The sequence below is a fragment of the Tachypleus tridentatus genome, chromosome 7 (genome assembly GCF_004210375.1).
Source record: "Tachypleus tridentatus isolate NWPU-2018 chromosome 7, ASM421037v1, whole genome shotgun sequence".
NCBI classification, from domain to species: domain Eukaryota; kingdom Metazoa; phylum Arthropoda; class Merostomata; order Xiphosura; family Limulidae; genus Tachypleus; species Tachypleus tridentatus.
This window is the reverse complement of record NC_134831.1, coordinates 40,450,432-40,473,077: the sequence shown is the minus strand read 5'-3', so window position 1 is coordinate 40,473,077 and position 22,646 is coordinate 40,450,432. Positions and strand designations below refer to the sequence as shown.

General features: G+C 31.3%; 1 protein-coding gene across 3 annotated transcripts in view; it reads left to right on the top strand.

The window, feature by feature from the left end:
* The window catches only part of gry (trafficking protein particle complex subunit 11 gry), a 55,559-nt gene that overhangs the window by 5,213 nt on the left and 27,700 nt on the right, over window positions 1–22,646 (top strand). For all 3 annotated transcript variants that reach the window (XM_076511254.1, XM_076511252.1, XM_076511253.1), the window contains exons 4-17: window positions 1–71; window positions 2,046–2,160; window positions 4,734–4,833; window positions 5,564–5,637; window positions 6,867–6,963; window positions 8,869–9,002; window positions 10,356–10,497; window positions 10,874–10,964; window positions 11,452–11,534; window positions 16,483–16,561; window positions 17,781–17,835; window positions 18,164–18,309; window positions 18,621–18,682; window positions 21,395–21,530. In XM_076511254.1, coding sequence (XP_076367369.1) covers window positions 1–71; window positions 2,046–2,160; window positions 4,734–4,833; window positions 5,564–5,637; window positions 6,867–6,963; window positions 8,869–9,002; window positions 10,356–10,497; window positions 10,874–10,964; window positions 11,452–11,534; window positions 16,483–16,561; window positions 17,781–17,835; window positions 18,164–18,309; window positions 18,621–18,682; window positions 21,395–21,530 — 1,385 coding nt within the window. The remainder of the gene's footprint in view (window positions 72–2,045; window positions 2,161–4,733; window positions 4,834–5,563; window positions 5,638–6,866; window positions 6,964–8,868; window positions 9,003–10,355; window positions 10,498–10,873; window positions 10,965–11,451; window positions 11,535–16,482; window positions 16,562–17,780; window positions 17,836–18,163; window positions 18,310–18,620; window positions 18,683–21,394; window positions 21,531–22,646) is intronic.

Genomic DNA, 22,646 nt, shown 5'->3' with positions numbered 1-22,646 from the left:
AACAAACTTGCAGGGTCGAAATACCAAGATTGCTTTGGTTCTTGTACAAAGGAACCCACCACTACCTGGTGGTGAGTATCATTTTCCTTTATTGTTGGCATGGCCTAGTAGTTTGGGTTCCCAACTTGTAACCTGAGGGTTGCAGATTCTAATCCCCTTCAACAGACTTGTTTGTCTTCTTTGATAGATTGTTTAGGTAGAGTATTCATGATTAAATTTTGTAGAATGGAGGTTAACTGCCTGTTGTGGAGACACAAGTGTAGAGGATGACCATTTAAAAGTCTTCCACCTTTCGTCACTGGCCTGAAAACGATAGGCGGAAGACTTTTGAAACATCGTCCTCTACACTTGTGTCTCCACAACAGGCAGTTACTGTCCATTCTACAAAGTTTTATCAAACTTGTTTGTCCTTTCAGCTATTGGGGCATTACAATGTGATGGTCAGTCTCACTGTTCATTGGTAAAAGAGTAGCTTAAAAATTGACAGTGGGTGGTGTTGACTAGCTGCACTCTATCTACTCCATAACTGTTAAATTTGGGACAGATAGCCATCACGTAGCTTTCGCACAAAATTCAAAACAAACCATTATGCCACTGTGAAACAAAATAGAGAGATTCAGAGTGAGGGTCAAGAGAGTTGTTATCTCAAAGTTTTTAAAAAAGTGATAAACAAAAACAGTGAAATGGTGTGGATTTGTAAGGTTGAGTACATGTTTTAAGTCTAGGAATAAATATTTTTGGAATCAAGTACGTAATGTTTACCAAGGTATTTTGATGCGAAACATGATATTTGTGTGTTTATTTGCTTTCATTAATTTTCAGGCTGTAGATTCCGAATGGAATAATCATAACTTGTGAAAGATAGTTATTAATATTTAAGTTGGATCTTTACCTAGATTACAAAGGTTGTAGTTTACACTGTTCTTTTCACTCGGAAGTGTGGTAAGTAGGGTTTATGTGGTTTTGATTGTGAATGTATTTTTAAATCCTTGTCACACTTTCTACTGTAATAAACTGAAAATATTACACATTTCAACAACATTTATGAGTGTCATATTTAGAGCAAACATGATTCATGGAGTAGCATTTCATTCTAGCCTGTATAATAAAATTCAGCTTGTATATTTCCTCTCAGGATCTTGTCAAAAATAATTTTATATCATATAAAATTAATTTAAAATGAAGCTGAAAAATGGAGGGAAGGTTTTCCTTACAATTTTAAAGTTGGTTTTTGTTCATAAAAGGTCAGATAAACACAGCTTGAGTTAGCATTTTTAAGGAAAATGCTTTATATGGTGGTTTCTAGAGGCAGAAGGAAAATTATATCCTTAAACAAACACTGATGGTAAAACTATTAATGTTAAAAAAATATTTACTGTTATTGTATTTTATCAGAAGAAAACCTTTTAGTAAGTAATTGAACTATATAATTTAGTGGAATTTGCTGATTAGTTGTTGAGCTCATTAATCAGTTATATCAAACTTATTGACTGTTCTCACATGAATAGTTGGAATAATTAAAAATAGTAACAGTTGTAAACATTAGTCTGTTATTTTTATGAGTTTTATTTAGCTGAACAACATTATGTTGAGTTAATCAATAATAATAGGAAATTATAATGGCTATATTTTGATTAAATGGACTGTTGAAAACAGTAATAATTGGAAACTAGTTTTGTAACAATAATCCATGTAGTCATGATTTTGATTAATCAAGGTAATTGGCGAGCTTCAGTCAGTAAGTTAGAAAATGCTGTTCAAAACCTAGTTATTTGGTTAAAAAACACGAATGCATCTTAAGATGTTCAATTATGTTATGGTCTGGATTGCCTTCCAACAATTTCCAAATAGTTTGTGTTTTGTAGAAAGCTAATGAATCAAAAACCATTCTGGAGAATTTATGTACAGGTTAGCTTATAAGGTAAGAAATAGGACTACTATATTTGGTTATTTATTGTGTCTATAGAGAAAGGAAATTGTTTATTCCATTTCAAACTTTAAAGAAATGGAGTGCACGTGTTAATATTTATGTATTGTATCTGTAGGGGAAGACATGCTTGCCACAGAAAGAGCTGCAGCTCTTTGCAGCACTTGTGAACTTGCAGCAAAATCTCTCTTTGTTCTGCCTCACTCGGATCATCTGTTTGGATACACTCTACGGTAAGTCAAGTGAAACTGGAATTGATTTAGGGAAGGGTAAGTCTTCATATCTGATGACCTGTCAGGTATAGGAAAAATCTGGTTGTTTTATTTCAAGTTTTTTGTTGTGTTTTTTTATCTGTGATATATATTGTTTAAAATATTCCATTTATTTAAACTTTTATAAACCTATATGTGGGTCTGTTGGCTTTTGATTTAAAGCATCAATATTTCTATAAGCCATAGATTCTATTCAAAGCATTTAGTTGTTATTGTTCTGTATCCAGACGGTAATTTTAAAGATTCGTAGTTTGTGATCTTTTGCCACAAAAACATGCCTCCACTTTGTGAGTGTGAGCAGAGCACATTATAAGATTGTTGGTGAAATCCCACTTCTTCAAATGAGAGTAACCAAAAAGAGAGCAGTGGATATCATTCATCAGTTGCTTTCCCTGTAGTCTATCAGTTTGGGGTTAGAAATGGCTGTGAGCAAAAAACCTTTTCTTCTGCAAAGATAAAATCTTCCAGTTACTTAAATCACTATTGTTTGCAGATATACAGTTATGTGAAAAAGTTAGGACACCCTATGAAAGTCTGTATTTTTGTAACATTTTTGATATATAGATATATAATCTCAATTTCAACAACACTGAGAGATTATAGGAATATAACTAAACAATTAAAACTGAAGAAAATACTTTTCAAGATCATCTGTAAATGTAATTCTACAAAAATGCATATTCTAACTGAGGAAAAAGTTAGGACACCCTACCCCCTAATAGCTAGTGTTACCCCCTTTGGATGAAATAACTGCAGTGAGACACTTCTTGTAGCCATCTACCAGTCTCTGACATCGGTCTGAAGAAAGTTTGCCCCACTCCTCAATGAGAATTTTTCAGCTGTGAGACTGCATGTACAGCTCGTTTCATCACCCCACACCATCTCAATGGGATTAAGCTTTGACTCAGCCATTCCAGAACTCTCCATTTCTTAGTTTTTAGCCCGTCCTTGGTGGATTTACTGGTATGTTTTGGATCATTGTCGTGTTGCAGGGTCCAGTACCACTTCAGCTTTATATTTTGTACAGATGGTCTCACATGATCCTCAAGCATCCTCTGATAAACAGTAGAATTCATGGTGGATTCTATGATTGTGAGCTGTCCAGGTCCTTAGCAAAGCAGCCCCTGTGACACCTCCACCTCCATGCTTCACAGTTGGTATGAGGTTCGTTTCCTGGAATTCTGTATTTGGTTTATGACAAACATGTCCTCTATTCTGGTGTCCAAACAATTCAGTTTTGAACTCATCTGTCCAAAGAACATTATTCCAGAAGTCCTGGTCATTGTCTACATTTTCTCTGGCAAACATCAGTCTGGCCTTGATGTTTCTCTTAGAGAGCAAAGGTTTCCTCCTTGCACACCTCCCATACAAGTTAAACTTGTGCAGTCTCTTTCTGATTGTAGAGGCATGCACTTTCACATCAACAGTAGCCAGAGCCTGCTGTAGGTCCCGTGATGACATGTTAGGGTGTTTGGAGACCTCTTTTAGCATTTTGTGGTCTGCTCTCGTGGTGAACTTGCTTGGACGACCAGACCTGGGCATGTTGGCAGTTGTTTTGAAAGCCCTCCACTTGTTGACTATTTTCCGGACAGTGGAATGGCTGATTTCAAAATCTTTTGGGATCTTTTTAAATCTCTTACCAGACTCGTAAGCTGCTACAATTTTCTTTCTGAAGGCCTCAGACAGCTCTTTTGCTCTCACCATGGCACTCACTCTCACTTCAACAGTCAGGAGCACACCAAACTAAATGTCTTAGGTTTAAGTAGGGCAAGCCTCATTCAAAATGCTGAGTAACGATCTTCTAATCATGTGCACCTGGTGTGATACACCTGTGTGTGAGTTGAGCCATTTTAAGTGGGAATAAATGTGGGGGTGTCCTAACTTTTTCCTCAGTTAGAATATGCATTTTTGTAGAATTACATTTACAGAAGATCTTGAAAAGTCTTTTCTTCAATTTTAACTGTTTAGTTATGTTTCTATAATCTCTCAGTATTATTAAAATTGAGATTAAATATCTATATATCCAAAAATGTTACAAAAATACACAGACTTTCATAGGGTGTCCTAACTTTTTCACATGACTGCATGTTCTTGATCTTCTGTGTTCATTAATCAAAGAATTAGGAAACACCTTCTCTTTTGTATAAGAATTTGCAAGTCCTAGTTTTGTGTGCAAAATAAAAATGATAATTTCATTATAAAAGATCATATTGTTAAATTTTTTCAATTTGTAGTGAAAGTTGTTTGAGTATTAAAGAAACTTTTGCCCTCAAAACAATGTGTTCAACTCTCAATACGTACAAGTATTTCACTGAATTTATCAAAATAGTGAAATTCATTTGGAATCATCTTCAATAAAAAGGACAGGGAAGCAAGAATTAAGAAAACAAGGTTTTTAATCACTAGATTGTGAGGACTAGCAGGTTACTGGTAATTCCATATTATGACTGTTACTTTCTTTAGTGAAATGGTAATTTAGGTAGCCATTATTTTTTACATTCTGTTAACACCTGTAAATGTTTGTTATTTTGTAGCCTTGAAAAAGCATTCTATGAGTTTTCCCAAACCTACTACCACCACGAAACTAGAAAAATAAAAACTCATCGTGATCATTTAAACAAAACTACACATCAGGTATGTATAATTTAGATGTTTTTGTGATAAATGAAAGAGGTACTAAATAGTTTATCTCAAAGCTTTTAATATTATTAATTGATGAATAAAATTTGTCTTGCAAATTTCTATATATGTTTGGCTAATGTGGATTGAACAGTCTTTGATGACCAGATGTCTCTGTTCTGTTTTATAAGCATTCCCACAATGATATAACTAGAACAACTTAGTTTAAGAGTAATTTCTTTGTGAAGTTATATATAATATATAGTTTTTAAGTTACCACCATCATCATATATTCTTTTTCTTAACTCAGATTTACTTATTTATATTTTTTGCTCAAGTAAAGGAAGAATGTTGTTTTGAGGTGTCCTTTACTTTTGTTAATCATATAATATTAGGCAGAGTGGTGTTACACTGTAAGTATCATGATGATACCTTATTAATTAGTGTGTATCAGTTTAGAAAACAAACAAAACATGCAGTATTAAAATTAACATTGTAGTCTTCCAAAGAGACCTTGTGGCTTGCCTCAAAAACTGTTAATTGTCATGTCAACATTTCATTTAATTTTTTATTTTAAACATTTCCTGCTTCAGAGTTTCATCCATTTAGTGAACTGCCTGTGAATTATTTGTATTAATAGAAAACTAACTTAAGTAAGCTATCTGCTGGTTAGTGATTGTCTCTCTTACTATACTCATTAGGTTTTGAAACTTAACATAATCTTTTATTTTATTTATTTTTCTAGCTTCTGTTTGTGAGACACCAGTTCAAGATTGGATTTTTGAACGAGCTAAAGCAAGATATAATTACAGCACTAAAGTAAGTTTTCTGTCATATTCAAACTTCTATTTATAATAATACTTATATAACAAACTGAAGGAAGTTACCATGGTGATCAAAACAATTAAACTGCATCTTAGGTAGTCAAATAATATTTCTTTGCCTTTAAATGAATACTATGGGTGCATGTACAGTATTTGAAAAAAATGCTTGAATTTAAGAAATACTCATTTTACATGCTTTGTCACTATTCTGTATGGATGATAAATATAGCATCTGACTGTAAAAAAAGCATAATGTCTTCCATGTACTGGTTTAACTAATTTTAAAGTGAATTTTTAAAATGTCATACTAACTTTGCAAAGAACTCAATGTATTAATTAAATAGATTATTACAAATCAGCACCAAAGAGGCAGAAACAGGTTTGAGAGAATTTCAATAAATTACAAAGTATGAGGACTTATCAATGAATGGAAAGATTGCAAAGAAATTAAACTGGAAAGCTGACATGTTCAGAAAAGCAAAGACTGATCAAAACAAGAAAGAAAAAACCTAGGTCTCTTGGAAAGCTTTTTATTTATCTATTGTGTATTGAGTTTGTGTGTTCACTTTCTTTTATTAAGTTTTTTTTTGTAATTATTCACAGTGTTTCAAAACATCTATTGGCCAGTTTTGGCATTCAGTTTTATTTTTTTGTTCTGGACAGGCTAGCTTTCAATTTTAATTTAATTGTCCTGTCTTGTCACCTTTTGAGTTCTTTACTATTTTAAATGGTGAATGGATTAAATTCATTTTGAATACATACCTCAGTTTATCAAATTTCAAGTATTTTTCTTCAAATAATCAAAAATAGGTTTAGTGTCATTTTGTAGAGATTGAAAAGTTTGTAACATTATATCTTCTTGTTGTCTCAGTGTTGAGTCTAATGTTTGTTTCCTTATAAGAACAAAATTAGTTCAGTGGTTGCATAAATGGTGATTTTAGATTGGATCTTTAAAAAGTTTCATTTAGTATTGTGAAAGTATTTTGGTCAGAAATGATTTCCTAATAAATTTGATAACATACTGTTACATAGTTTATTTTATTACACAATGTTATGTAATACATCTTTGTAGATGTTGTGTAATATAGTGCAGTTTTAGTTAATATGGCACTAAACTATGCCCTGTTATAGAACATAGTGTTATTTATATAATACAGCATTTGAAGCATTGTTTTATACAAAATTCATGTCTGTTTATGATAAAACTGTTTCTACTACAACCAGACATTATAAACAATCATATGCTAACTTGATGGAAGTAAGGGCCTCAGCAGCTAACATGTTAGAAGTTAAGACAGTGGCTGGCTTCATCAACTACAAGGTACATCTATTTTTTGGTAACTGTTACTGTTTGTGTAATATTAACATGTTGAAAATTAAGTTAGGTACATATACTCTTTGGTAAGTGTTGTTTAGGTTATATCAGTTTGTGCTGTACAGATATAATTGGATATAGTTGTTTAGTTTCATAAGTTTTAAATCTCTCTCTCTTTCTCTGTCTCTCTCACACACACACACATACACACCATCAGAGCTTTTCCTCATGATCCACATTTGCTAATAAATGTAATGTAGTTGTTTTTTGATGTATATTGTAATGTTATTATGATGAATGCTATGTTGTTTTTTTTTGTCATGTAGTGGTGGTGTGATGTTATGATGGGTGTTCTGTTGTCTCTCTTCACATAGTGGTGGTGGTGTTATGTACATGGTGTGTTATGATGTGTTTTATAGTTTTGTAATGAGGTACAAGGTGTGATGTATTGTTTCTTGTCATGTAATAGTGGTGTTGTGGTGTGTGGTGTGTTTATTGTTCTGTAGGTACATGATGTTATGTTGTTTGTTATCATGTAGATACAAGGTGTAATGTTACTGTAATGTGTGTTGTGTTGTCATATAGTTAGTATGTGTGTTGTGTTGTTTGCCATGCAGTAGCAATGTGATGTTTTTATGATGCATATTGTGTTTTCATGCAGTTAAAGATGTGTTGTTTTTGTCATGTAGTGGTCTAATGTTATTAGGTGTGTGGTGTCACGTAGTAGTAGTGTAATGCTACAGTGTGTGTTGGGTTGTTTGTCATGTAGATAATAGTTGTATTATTTTGCTATAATGTGTATTGTAATGTAGAAGCTAAGATGTATGTTAGGTTGTTTGTTGTTATACAGATATGAGGTGTTTTGTGTTGTCACGTGGATACGTGGTATGATATGTTGTTTGTTGTCTTGCAGTAGTGGCAAGATGCTTTTATAACATGTGTTGTGTTGTCATGTAGTTATTACTTGTGTCACATGATGTAATTATGAAATGTGTTGCATAATAATGTAGTTTTATTCTGATGTTATGCTCTGCTATAATGTAGCTAAGATGTTTTTTGTCATGTGGGTACCATGTTTGTTATGCTGTGATATACCTGTGATGGAAATAGACTTAGATACAGTGCTTGTTAAAAAGGCTTGATATATGAACTTTCTGTGTTGCTGGGTGGATAATAATTAGAATTTTTATGGAACTGTTTTACACTGTAGTTTGCCTCTGTTTCTTATAGAACTGAATCATCACTAATAACATAGATGCTAATATCTAATTAGAAGCAACAAAGCCTAAATGTTTTCCTCTTTAAGTAGCAGTGACATGAATTATCTCAGTCTTATTCTTGGTATCATAGTTTTAATATAAATAGATGACTTGTTGAGCTAACACTTTAAATATACTTTTGATATAAAACAACTAATTTTCCTTTGCTCTTTTCAGAATTACAGAAAAGTTTTAATAATGTGTTTTAAGATTAATGTAAATTCTAATATGATATCTTGCCTATCTCACACAAAGCTTTCTTATTGGCAGCTTAACAAAGAAAAGGATTGTATTATGTTTCTTCTGCCATTCTTAACGTAAATGTTGAGCTTCTCATACCTGTTTTAAACTTGCCAAAAATTGTATTTCCAGAAATTTTCAAAATTGAGTTTAAAAAGTTTTAACTTTTTTAAAAACTTTAGTATTATTGATGATTCTAGGATCCTTGTCTGAAATATTAATTTGGGCCAAAAAGTTGATTACACTAGAAAGATATTTTGTAGGAAAGAATGTCTCAGAGGATTGCTTTTGTTTTGGTATTTTTTGTTACCAATCATTTTTTAACTTTGTATGAAACAATATCTTTAATGTTGAAAGCTTTAGTTTAATATACTGTGTTATTTTTGAAGCTTTTAACCTTTTTTTTTTACAGCTTTGTAGGCTTTCTTTTTTGCTGAATACACCTTTAGATGCGATTTCCCAGTTTCGTAAACATATTGACATCTTCAAAAGTAAAACTGGTCCAGCAGAACTTGCCTTTGAACACAGTGCTTGGTTGTCTAAACAGTCAGTACATCTTTATTTCTTATTTGCTGAATATCAGTCTTGCTTACATTTCTGTGTTTTAACTTGTGTACTGTAAATCTTTAATATTAATGTGTATGTAATTATAATGTCTTAAGATAAAATGTGTTTTATTTTGTATTAATTTGTATCTTATATTATGTTTTTATTACTTTAAATAATGTATATTACTGATTATTATCAGTGTTCATTTACGTTAAGCCTAGCCTTTATAGTAGTAATTATTGCCTATATAATGATTTACAAATTGTTTTACGTCGACATTTATGATGGGTTTTGTGTGGGTATTTTTATGTTTGAGTAATGTTACATAACTTTTAAATGGTGAAGTGTGATTTTAAGTCATTTGGGAGAAAAATGTGTGAATTTAATTATAAAATTTATCCATTAGAAACATTCCAAGCTAGGTCTTGACTTTGTTGAATATACAGTACTTTTAGTTTAATAAAAATTTGACAGTAATTAACAGGTTTTCTTGAACTAGGTGTCCTTAAAATAAAATTCCATAAGAAAGTTAAATAATAACTGTAAAACAATCAAAACCATGCATCAACCAGGAATTGATTCCTCCTGTTTGTTAAAAGTAATGAAATACAGACAATGCATTGTAATCTTTATAAGTAGAAACATAATTTAACTATACTGATAGCCAAGTGTATTTCAATTTTTGCTCTAAATGTGTAGCTTGCTTTGTTTGGAAGTTAATACTGTATAGTTATATATTAGTAATGCTATAGTTAAAACTAGAAAGGTTGTATTTACATACTGGGAGTAGCTTATTTAAACCCTAAGAATACTATAGTTACATACTCAACAATGACATTGGTACAAATTTTTTTCATTCCTCAAACTAGTTCTGTTTGTTACAATATTTGTTAGTTTATCTGATTTATTCCTCTCCAGTATATTGTCATATAACTGTTATGATATGATCTGTGGTAAGGTTTGTATCAGACTACTTGTTTTAACACCATCAAGCCCCCTAGTGGCATGTCAGTTTGTCTGCAGACTCACACCACTAGAAACTAGGTTTTGATACCCATGGCAGATAGAACACAGATAGCATGTTGTGTAGCTTTGTGCTTATTCCCAAATAAACAAAACACCATCATATTGTTTGAGGACTGTATTGTGATCTATTCTGCAGTAAGATATGTGTTGGACTACTAGTTTTATCTCTTTACATTGTATTGTTATAGGATTGTGTTGTGATATGATCTATGTTAAAACTACTTGTTTTATCTCTGTCCATTTTATTGTTACTTGAATTTCCTTTGGTCTTATCTGTGTTAAGGATCTCATTGAATGAATTGTTTTATCTTTCTCTCTTTCTAGATTTAGTCATTTTGGAGACCTGTTTGATGATGCAGTCAAACAAGGCTTAACAGCTACACAAACAAAACATCCAGGGTTTTACTTTCAACAGGCAGCCAGTCATGCTATAATGAGAAAAGAACTGTGTTTTTCACTTTGTGAGGTTTGTCCTTTGTAGTAAGAAACTTGCAGATTCCTGTGTAAAATAACAGTTTGAATGGTGTTAGCCAAACCCTTACAACATATTTAAAGAAACAATGCAAACAGTAATTCTTTCTGGCTAATTCTCAATACCTAGACTAGCTATCCATTTTTACAGAATCTTAAAAAAAATTAACAAATTATTACTTCAACATTTGTGAGAATAAATCAATATTTACTACCAAATGAATTTGTTATCACCTTAAAATGGTTTTGTTACTGAGATCGTTTTCCATTTGTAGCTCAAAGATCAAGAAGTTAAAAAATAAAACTTATATATTTAAGTATGAGGATACATAATGCTAAGTATTTGATTTCCCCTTCCCCATAATTTTCAGAATTTAATGGAGTATCCAAGTCCAGATCCACTAGAGGGAGAAGAAGACATGGAATTCTTTGGGCAAAGACCATGGCGACCTGGTAGTCAGAGTAAGTTCTATTAAACATTTCATTTTTAAGAGGAAGTGAATCCTCTTAATTTTCATAAGTACACAAGTTTTTTTTAGTTAATTACAGACAATATTTTGATAATTCAGCATTGTTGTTGCCATGGGATGAACATCATCTTGTAGATAATGCATTTTGTGAAATTTAATCTGCCAGTCCTGATGAAGTTGTATGAAACAACATTTAAGATATTTTTTTTTTTGTAAAAGCTTTGTCTTTTGATTTGGCCTAATGTTCATGTGGTAATTCCAAAAGCTAAAGGTTTTCCAGAAAAACAATTTTCATTTTGAAGCTATCAATATACTATTGGAGTAACAGTCAAATTCCAGAATTCATTCAAACAAGGATGATCCAAGAGTAAGAAGCAGTAAATGTTCCTCTTTAGTTGCTATTGGTGTTTGTTAGTGAATGATCTTTTAGAAATGTTGTGAGAAGTTATGAAAACAAAATTTACATTTTCACCAATCAGGTATTGAACCTCCTGATCCACAAAGGGAAAACAAGGGAATCCAGGCTCTGCAGTGCAGGGAAGCTTACACAGTTAATCACTCTGTGAGTAATAACTTTTATTAAAGTTATTTCATAAAGATAATTAGCATATGAAATGTAATTAAAAGAGTTTTTATAATTGAATGTGTAATCATTAGTTGGCCCAACATAGATTTCACTATAGACTATTACTTTAATGGATGACTTTAAACCAAATGTGGTTGTTAAACTAAATATATTTAACCTATCATTAACTGTCCTAATACTGGTTTCATTGTAGACTATTATTTTAATGGACTTCACAACAAACATAGTTGTTAATTTTAGTTGTTAAAAATTGTGAACTAGTATCACAGACACATTTTCTCTATAGGTATCTTCTCTATTTTATCCACCACCCTCTTCAAAATGTAAAAAATTAAATGTAAATTGGACCCTTTAGAATCTTTATTGCTCAGATAAACCATACTTTTTATAGCCTTCAGTTTTGTTTGGTTACAGATCTATAAATAGAAAATCACCCATCTTCTTTTTCAATAATTGTTAATAGTTCTCATTTTATATTTAATTATATTTTACCAATGGCTAATAGAAAGTCAAGGTTTTCATCTTTCAAATGATGTATTGCATTGTGTTATGAACAGATAAGTGTCAATATCATTAATAATACAACTTTGGTACTCACAGGAATCACAAAGGCTATCTTGGATGCATTTTTAATGGCTCTTATTGCATAGCTAGAAATCTAGGAATATTTTGAGAGTCAGGGGAAATTGTCTGTTTTTTGCACGTTATTAGTCTATGTTCTTTGGTGCATTATTTAATTTAATGAAATAAAAAAATTAATCTACTACTGCCATTAGTATACAGTATCTAGTCTTAGTTGTTCTCAACAATTGGCAGAAAGAGAAAAGAAGATTGGGTAAATTATTTATTTCTTCTGTTTCATATTAGTTTTATTTTTATTATTATAAAAGTAATTAAAATATGAAAATAGGGAATGTTTTTCAGTTAATTAGGAATAGATTAGGTAAAATAAATAATATAATGAAAAAGGGTTCATGATGCATGTATGCAAACAGCACATATGATTTGATATTGTAACTTGAGCTGCATATGTCCTAAGTGGTTTATAACTTATTGTGGTCTGGACAGTAGTTAAGCATCTTTTAGTGGTCAATAAAATAAAAGTTAATTATCAATAGATGTATATTGTTACAAGCTTAAAGTTACTTAGGATAAACTAGTTTAGCCTCATGTTACAACTTATGGTCATTCTAAAAATAAAAAAAGAGTATTCTATGTATATATATATATATTGTGTGTATGTGGTCACGAGGTCGATCAAAGATCAAATTGAACGGTTATGTTTGAGTTGGGGTTCAGAAAAATGACAGATGAAATATAAAGTTTTAATGGAAAAAATGTTGAAATTATTTAAGAGGTTTGGGGAATCACACAAATGAAATCTGAGGTGAGGAAAAGTATTATTAGTCTTAACATAAAATTTATTTTGCACATGGACTATTCAAAACAAATACTCAATATATTCACAGACATATAGTTATTTTAGTTTATTTAAAATGATTCACTAAAAGTATGATTTTTTTGTATGTGAAAAAACTTGTAATGTTAATGAAAGAATGTCAGATTTTGTGACTATATTGAAGTTAAAAGTATTAATTCTATAGAAATCTTAAACGAGTACAAAGAGGTCAAGTAGTCAGTCAAATTGACAAAGCCTGTGTTGGGAGAGTTAACCCTATCATTAGAAGTCTCAGTCAAAACCCAGGTTTTTATGTTTGTTGACTTGTATTCAAAATTTTATTGAACCACTATTTTATGAATTTTCAATGAGTTTTGTATCAAACTATAGATTATGATTCAAATATCACTACTATACATGAGCTACTTTCTTAACTTAAAAGTAATTATTAAAAAACATAGATTTTTATGTCTTGTGGTATGTTGAATGTCGCATTGATGCAAATTATTTGTTGGTAATGTCAAAATACTGTCTATAGTTTTGTACAAATTAAATTAGGATATCAAATTACTGATATTGACAAACAAGCTAGAATATAAAACAGGAACCTCCTATCTTTTCTGTTTTCTGACATATTGCTACATTGGCCACACCCACCTCTTTCTAGTTTTGGAAATGCTTATGTTCACCTAGTTCTGTTTATGATGTGTGAATAATCAATCAGAAGTTCAGAATGTCTCCTAGTGGTTTTCTTAGTCTTTTTAAAATATATGGATACAGAACTCTCTTTTTATAGAAGATGCCAAGAAGTAAGATAAGATTTTGGTGAGGTCAAAATTTCATATTTTTTAGACCTGAATACAGCTTATTTACTAAACTTGTTAAATTATAGTGTAATTCTATAGTATTAATATAGTAATTTATTATTTTGGCCTGTTTCAAACTCATTTTTTAAACCAAAAAATTATTTTGTTTCACATCTTCCATATGTGAAAGTTGACAAGGCTTGGCAACCTAGAGCAAGCAAGAAGCAAGTATAAAGTTTGTAACTAGAGTAGATACTTATCTTCTATAATTCTTTATTTACTGTTTGAAGTATTAAAAATATGACTGAAATTAAGTAACTTATTTGTAAATAGTAAAAATATATGTACATATATAATATATAATAATTGAAATGTGGCTATTTTACAAAATACTAGTCCACTAACAGACAGCCAAGAGAGGTCACTTTGTAAGAGCCATTTTTATATCATTGGATATGGTATCAATTGTAGATTAAAATTCATATTTTACTATTATATATTTTTTAATGCCTTAATTTAAAAGTAAATAATAAAAAACCATAAACTTTGCTTTTTATGTGTTGCTTGGTATGTTGAATCCAGCACTGTAGCTTAATATGAATTAGGAACTCAAATTGCTAAAATTCACAAGCTGAAATATGTAATAAAAGCTACTATCTTTTTTGTTTGCTGAAATATTGCTTATACTGAATCAAACACAGTGGTCCTTCCCACTTCTTTCCATTTTTGGAAATTGTCTCTTATATACACTTCCTTGTGTATATGTTGTGAATAACCAATCAAAAACAGGTAACTTTGTAAAGGCCTGTTTTATATTATTGAATATGGTGACGTGAGTGCAATTGTACCATGTCATTTTAACTTCTGAATTGTTAGTTAGGCAAAACTGTGAGTTCAGTATGATAAAAGTGATAAATACATATAAGTGAATAGTGTTATCAAATTTAAACTATTTAGACTAAACATTTTTCAAGTTATAATTTAGTCATTTTAGCATGAAAAAAGCATAATTTATATTTATTTCCTAATTTTTTATGGTGGTTATGAGTTCAATCAAATTGACAGACCCTGTATAGTTAGGGTAAAGAAAATAAAAACAAAATATAAAGTTTTACTGAAAACAAGCATTTGAAATGTGTTTAGGAGGTTTTAGAAATTGCACAAATAATATTTGAGGTTTTTGTGACAAAGAATAGTGTTTTAATCATGAAATGAAAATCACTTCGCACTAAGACGAATACAAGCAGATTTAGTATTTTCATGAATAAATCCTTAGTGTAAATATTTTGTAAGAAAAAATCTAAATTTTCATGTACAAAAGACTTGGAATCTTTACTGTAAGTTTACCAAATATTGTGAAGATACACACACTGCTTTAAAAGTTACAGTATAAATACTTAATTTCTGAAAATTTGTGTATGAACTTGTGTATTTTATACCAAGCCTATTACAAAAGGATTGAACTGTTAAATTAACCTGTCAGTAACTGGCCTAATACAGGTTTCACCGTAGACTATTACTTTAATGAAATTCATTCCAAGTGTAATTGTTAAACTGTAAAATTTAACAAACACATCCTCCAGAAATTTGGTGAACTCCTGTATTTCATGGCTGAGTACTTTATTTATACTTGGGCTACAACAAAGACATTAAAATTTATTAAAATACTATTTTTTTAACTGCTGTTTCAACAAATTTTTTTCAGCATCAAACTCTTTTTAACTGCAATATTTCACAAGCTCTTCTGTTTTAATGTTCTTCACAGATTTCGTGATGTACCTCTGTTACAAAACTACCTTTTATAGAATGTCAGTTTTAATACTAGACTCCATTTCTGTAGTTTCTCACAGTTTTCTGTGTCAAATACCTCTAAAATCCAGTCTTCAACAACATATTGCTGAATTTGCTTGAGAATTATGCTTTAAAATCCAATATTCTGCAGTTTTTTGCTTATAAATTTTAATCGTATACCTTTGAGTTAAATTATTAAAGTCCAGTCTGCAACAGTCTGGCAGTTAGTTTGTTGTGAATTCCATTCTAGACCTTTATATTAAACTGTTAAAATCATGCTTTTGACAGTTTGTTGCTTATTTTATTTATGTTCCATCATTAACCTTTTAGTTAAATCTCTGAAATTCAACTTTCCACAATTTCTTGTTAAATATGCTCATAAGTTCCATTGTAGGCATGGGAGCTAAACTTTTAAGATTGAACTTCCTACATTTTGTAACTTAAACAAACACTACTGGATATATCACTTCCAAAGTTTTGATTTTGTAGTATACAGCATTTCTCTCTTACTGTTTGTATCATGCACAACTTACAGTTAATATGTATGTGATCTATACACGATAAAATAATTAAGCATAACTCAAAATTTCCGTTGTTTTATCTTAAATGGTTAACTTGCTTGTGAGTATAACCCAAGATGTGAAAGGTAAAATTTATTTAAAGTCAAGACTTGTGTGAATTGTTGTCTATAATGTTTGAGATTTTCTTCCTAGACCTACAAGTTAAGATGCAAAGATACATATTTTAATGGTTAAATTAGCCCTCAAACTATTTTAAGGTGAAACAACTACAAACATATTTCTCAAAATGTTTACTGTTTTAATTTCAAAAGGCTCTAAATATGCAACTCTGGTTAGGTTTGATATCAAATATAGTTGTGTTGCTGATATAAAGGTCCATTTAATTCATTTCCTTTGTATTTTTTTAGACAATCATTATATCACTATTAAGTAGCGCTATTTCTCAGTTTAAGAAGTATCGTGGACCTCGCATGAAGAGACATCTCAGTAAGTATCAACTACATACTTGATTTGCCACTTTATAGGTTATTAGCTCTTAATCTCTGTACCTTAACCATATAAGAGACACTAATGTACTTTACTACTAATAGTTTTAATAGTTATACCCATCTTAGAGCACCAAGAAAAGCATATGTTATTTAAGCATTTGAAACTAGTTTCAGTATAATCATTATTGAATAACTTCTGTAAGGAAGATTAATATACAAGTTGAGAAGTATGAAAGACTGTTTTACACGTCATGGTTTTTAAAAAAGAATAAAAACAAACATTTGCAGGAAAGGGAAAAAAAAGAAAAATTCTTCAATTTAAATGAAAGAATAAAGTGTTGAATATACCAATAGCTTGAGAGAATATGCCACTTTTTCAGTAAAAAAAAATGTAGTGATTGTACTAAAAACTGTTGATATATTTGTGTAAGAAGTTTTAGTTGATAAAACATTTATTGATATTTCATACTTCAACACGTCTTGTAGGTGCTACAAATTTCTATAAAAAAGCATTACATTGTCTTTAATCATCTTTATACTGAAAGGAATTTTTTTAGACAAACAAAAGTAAAATTGCTAGTAATATTGCTGAAGAAAACATTTTATCTTTAATCATATAATGGAAACCTTAGTTTGCTGTAGAACGCCATGATCAGGTAGTCTTCGGAGAAGATAGTACTTGATTTGATTGAGACTTCAGAGTCTCTTAGAAGCTTTTGGACGTTGTTTAATCCTGCTGGAAGAAAATCTGATAAAATTGATGAAAGTTATAGTAATAACTTGGACTTTGAATATGAGGGTCAGTGATCCACATCTTGTTGTCTCAGAATAATGGGCATTCCTTCTCTTCTGTCAGAAAAAGAGTTGCCCAGAAGTTGGAGGATGATTCTGGTGACTGTATACTTTCTATCGTATCTACAAGTTTAAAATTAGAAACAACCATGCGTTGATTACCCTCATATTTTGTCATAAAAACGTTATTTTTTTCCAACATTTCTCTTAATTTGTTTTGATTCACAAATATGCACAAAAGTACAAGAGAATGTAAAACAATGAAGTAATAGTAAGTTTAGGAAAACAATAAAATTGTCTTTTAATAATTGATATATACACACATATATATGTAACTGTTTGTTATTTCTTTTGTACTATTTTAATCTCTCTCTTCAACTTTTTATAAAATAACATATTCAGAATGAAAGTTTTTGTCTCTGCAGTGGTCCAGATGGGTGAAGAATACTTTTATAGTAGGGAGTATAGCAAAGCTCTGACGTAAGTATCATTGTTCTTGTTCCTGTAGGTTTGTGAGGAAGATAAATTCACATAGTATTTGCAAAATAATATGCAAAAGTGCTTTTTCTTACTAGATAAACATTACAAAATGCCAGGTAGAATATACAAGATGTGTTTAACTTGCTTTTTATTTGATAATACTATGTTATGCTGTTTTGCAAAATATTGTAGTTTACTTTTTCACTCTTGGTCTTTTGTATAAATTCCAGTGTTTTTTTGATGCCTAATTAACACACTAGTTCTCATATTATAACATTGTTAATGTGTTTGGTTTATTAGTTGAAAATAAATAATGGTGAATTAACAGGCTCTTAGGTCATGTTCTCTGGGATTATCGATCAGAACGTTGGCAATACCTTGTTTCGAACATCTTAACTACAGCACTGCAGTGTGCTTATCTGTCGGCCAGCGTGCAAGACTTTCTGACCCTCGGACTGGAGTTCATAAGCAGTTGTATCCTTTAATAGTTTGCTGGTTTAATGTTTTACAGTTTTAGGTTTTATTTAACAACAGTTTTGTAAAACTACCACTATCTCTGTTTGTTTAGATATTTTACCTAAGTTTACTCATACCCATCAGTTCCTTCATTGTCTAATTTTAATATCTACAGCCAACTTTACCTTACTCTGTTGTGACAGTAGTACAACCATGTTTTTGATGTGTAACACTGCTGCATTAATATGTTTAACATATTTGAAAAAGCATTACATATATGCATATTATATGAAAGAGAAGTTGGAATATTCCTTAATTACAGTGGTCAGGGATCCAGAGTAGCACAGAAGAAAAATGTACAGTTCAGAATGGCATACAGAAAGTTCTAGAGGTAAGTTATTGTTAGTTATAACCATTCATTCTGTATGATTTAATTCAGTAAGTACATTGTGCAATCATTTTCACAATAGAATAGTTAAATATTATTTTAAAAACTTCCATGTGTGTCCACTTGTAACTGATAAACTGTTTGACCAAGTTGTCCCCAAACCTAGCTTGCACCTATATAGTCATGGGTCTGAATTTATATCTGGCCTCTTTGTGGCATTCAGTGGGTATGTCAGCTGGTAGGTAGATATATTTGAAAGAGACATATATTTGTATGCTTTCAGTAAAAGGAACAATTATTTCAAATATGGTAAGCTACCATCTCTCACATAAATAACTATTTTTATCCAGTTCTTCCCTCTCTATGCAGAAACATTTTTCTGCATGCTACAAGCCTTCTGTTTCCCCTCATCTGGAATTGACTCATTCCAGTGTATCTCCCTTGTGTGCAGGCTCTTTCATGGGCTTTTCATGACCAGTGAAATTTCTCAGAGATCCTTTGTCAGGTGTTATTATTCTACCTCTTGGTCTTCTAGTCATTCAGTGTTGATTGTTAGGTACATCTGGCATGGTTCTTCCTCCAATTGGCTTCTTTTTCATTCTCATCTTCCTCCCATACTTTATTCCAACATGTTTTCTCACCCAATCTGGCATCTTACCTTTACTTTGGCATTTCATATTCATAGCTCTTTGGAGGTACTTCTTTCATCAGATACGTGAACTACCCATAATACATTCATGTCTCACTATTTGGATCAGATTGTTGGTTTTTCCTCTTTTGGTCATTGTCTTTTCCTGTACCTATTCTAGAATATCAGAATTCAGTGAGACTTTGTCTGAGTAAGTTTGTTTGTTTGTTTCTTATTTTTTCCTTCTCTGATACCCTTTTTATTAATTATCCTTCTTTGGATCATGCTCGTTGTAAGTGGTGCCTGTCCAGGTATTATTTAACTGTTTAAATTTGCTCTGTTAAGCCATACCAACTTGTATATTATAATTTCTTGGGTATATAACACAAAGTGCTGGGATGGGGTGTTCCACAAGATCACTTGTATGTTTATTCTTGCTATAGAATTGCTTTATAAGTTTGCCCCTTTCATGGTCTACTTGGGTAAAGCAGAAGGGTATAACTACCCATCCCTTCCATGCTTTGCATCAGCTAAATCAGTGTGGTCAACCATTGCACTGTCAAGTGTTGTCATTCCTGTGGACCCTTCACCCACCCTTTCTTCTAGTACAGTTGTAGAGTTCTTACCACTTTCCAGTTCCAAATCGATGGGGTGGGGGACTGGAGAGGCATTCTCCTCAATGTTATTATAAAATCATTCAGGTGAGAGTGAAGTGGTGGTGTTCTGCTTGTGTAGAAAACTATATATTTTCCACCATGTAACATGGAAGTGAGCCATCAAAATTGCAGTTCACCCCTTTGATTGGGATTCCTCATGCTGCCCCTACATGGATGTACGTTCCCATTGGTTGGGTTTTAAATTTAAAGTAGAGCCAATCAGCATAAGTTTTCACACCTGCATTACAGATGTCTATATTCCTCCCTCAATTTATATTCCATTAGTTTTGTGAATCACAGTGGAGGTAACTGCAGATTGTTATGGTTCTCTCCCTTATGCTATTCTTCATTGTTTTTATTCTGAACATGTTAGTGCACTTGGAGTGGTTCCTGTCAATTTCACCTTTAAGTGAGATGATATTAAGAAATAGCATATGTCGGTTCACAGGAAAGCCTATTAATTTATCATATTCACATGTGCCCTGTTCATGAGTTGGGTGTGATACTAGATTCCCTCCAGTCTTATGAACTTAAGGTGAATATTTTCCCCTGTTTTCTTTCCTTATATGTGGCATCTTTTTATGATTGGCAGAAAGTATACCCTGTTCAGACATGGTACAGTTCCCCACATCAAATCATAGAATCTGTTTGATCTTAGGGAATGCCATTTCAAATGATGCCTTTTTTCTTTCCCTTCCACCGATCCCTCCACCTGTTTATTATGAGATTCTAGCTATTTATTTAAGCAGAGGAAAGGCACCATATCAAAAGCCAGAATTTTTATATTGAAAGTGTATTTCTGATAGGTGCTTATCTCCTCACACTTCCTGTCCTTCCTTCCCACTGAAAACTGGTGCTTTTATCTTCTGCCAAAGTTCAAAGTAATAGTGTGGTAGAATAGAACAGATGAAGTAGCATGTGTCAAAAAAATATATCGTACTCTTATTGGTGGAAAGTTGACTCATAACGATTTGCATAAGAGACACATTGGAATCAGTCAGTTTCAGTGGTGGAGAGATAGTATGTTCATGGCATGCATAAAAAAATTATTTTTCATATAGAGGGAAGTACTGAATGAGGTTTTCAGTGAAGGAAAATTATAACTTTCAGAGAAGTATGCTCCTCTCCTTCCAACTGTCTCCAAGGGCAAACTATTCCATAAGCTTACTACCCTATTACAATTAGATTCCCCTATTTAACTGTAGTTGCTTCTGTGTATGGTATATTCAAATGTCATCTAGGTTTATGGATTCCATAGCTTATTTCAGGAACATATCTCCTTCATATCCTTACTAGACTTGCTAACTATTTTTGTGTGTACTGTCAATAAATATATAAATTAATTCAGAAACATAAGCTCTTGTTTCCCACCTCCCCCTAATGAGCACGACAGATATGTATATGTGAGTGTAAATATGGCAATTATTTCAGGGTAATGTTCCTCCTCCTCCTCTGCTGGGAATTACAGTTGACAAGGAAGAAATAGAAGAACTTTGGCACAAAGCATTATCAGTGAATAATGATCCTTTAATTTTTACAGTTGAAATGGGATCAATTATTCCATGTGGTAAGTTGCTTTCAATTTAATGTTGACCAAGTATTTTGCTTCTTGGGTCTGAATTGTGTATCAAAAAATATTGTTAACAGTGATAGTAGTGTAGCCTCTCAGTAACCAAGTATTGTGCAGATTCTTAAAGTTACCAGCTTATTTTTACTGTAATTAGCTATGTTTCTAATAAACCCTAATCAGTATCTCATTTGTTTTGTTACTCAAGAGGTGTTCAGAATTTTGTCTTTTGATAGAATTTTAATATTTTCAGAGTGCATGTAACTGGCTCTCGTGGATCACTTACAAATTGATAGAATTAAAATCTTACCTTATGAAGTATCATTATACAGAAAGTGTAATAGAAGGAGGCTTCATAAAAGAACAACAAATTATTCCTTTTATAATAAAACATTACTCTAGAGTTAAAATTAACATAAGTGATATCCAAAAATAACTTCATGATAAAACTCTTAAACTAGGTGTGAAAATAAACAAATCATATTATCAGAAAGGCACCTAAGGATTTAGGTGCTATCTTAAATCGGAGAAACAAAGCAAAGAAATCTAAGGAAGGTATATTTTCCTGCATTAAAACCAAAATGCTATATTTATAGGAAAGGTTATATTACATACACTAAATAACTTACAGGAGGGGGATATTTTTTTAAACTTTAGATTTAATTGTAGTTCACATAATGTTATTTGTATACTACCTTGTATTTGTTGTAAGATTAGCCTGGATGACACAAAACTATTATTTTACACTGTTATGTATGTGTGGTTTTATTTATTTTTTAAATTATCAACATACAATTTTTTTTTTTACTTTTGAAGTCATTTTTTATATAGTTTCTTTTATATATGTGTGGTATGACACATACATAAAGTATTCTTATGTCCAACTTGAAAACATAAAATTCATAATTTTGGACACACATACAAATGTCATGCAATTTAATTATCTTTGACTAATAATATCCACAAAAGGGAGATATAGACTTTTAAAAAATGTGTGGCAATGAAGTTTTCAGATACAAACCCTAATCATCTGTTTGTTTTGTTTGTTGTTTTTTGGGGGGAGGGTGACTTTAAGGAATTAATATAAAGTTTAGATTATTTTAGTTTTTTCTACTA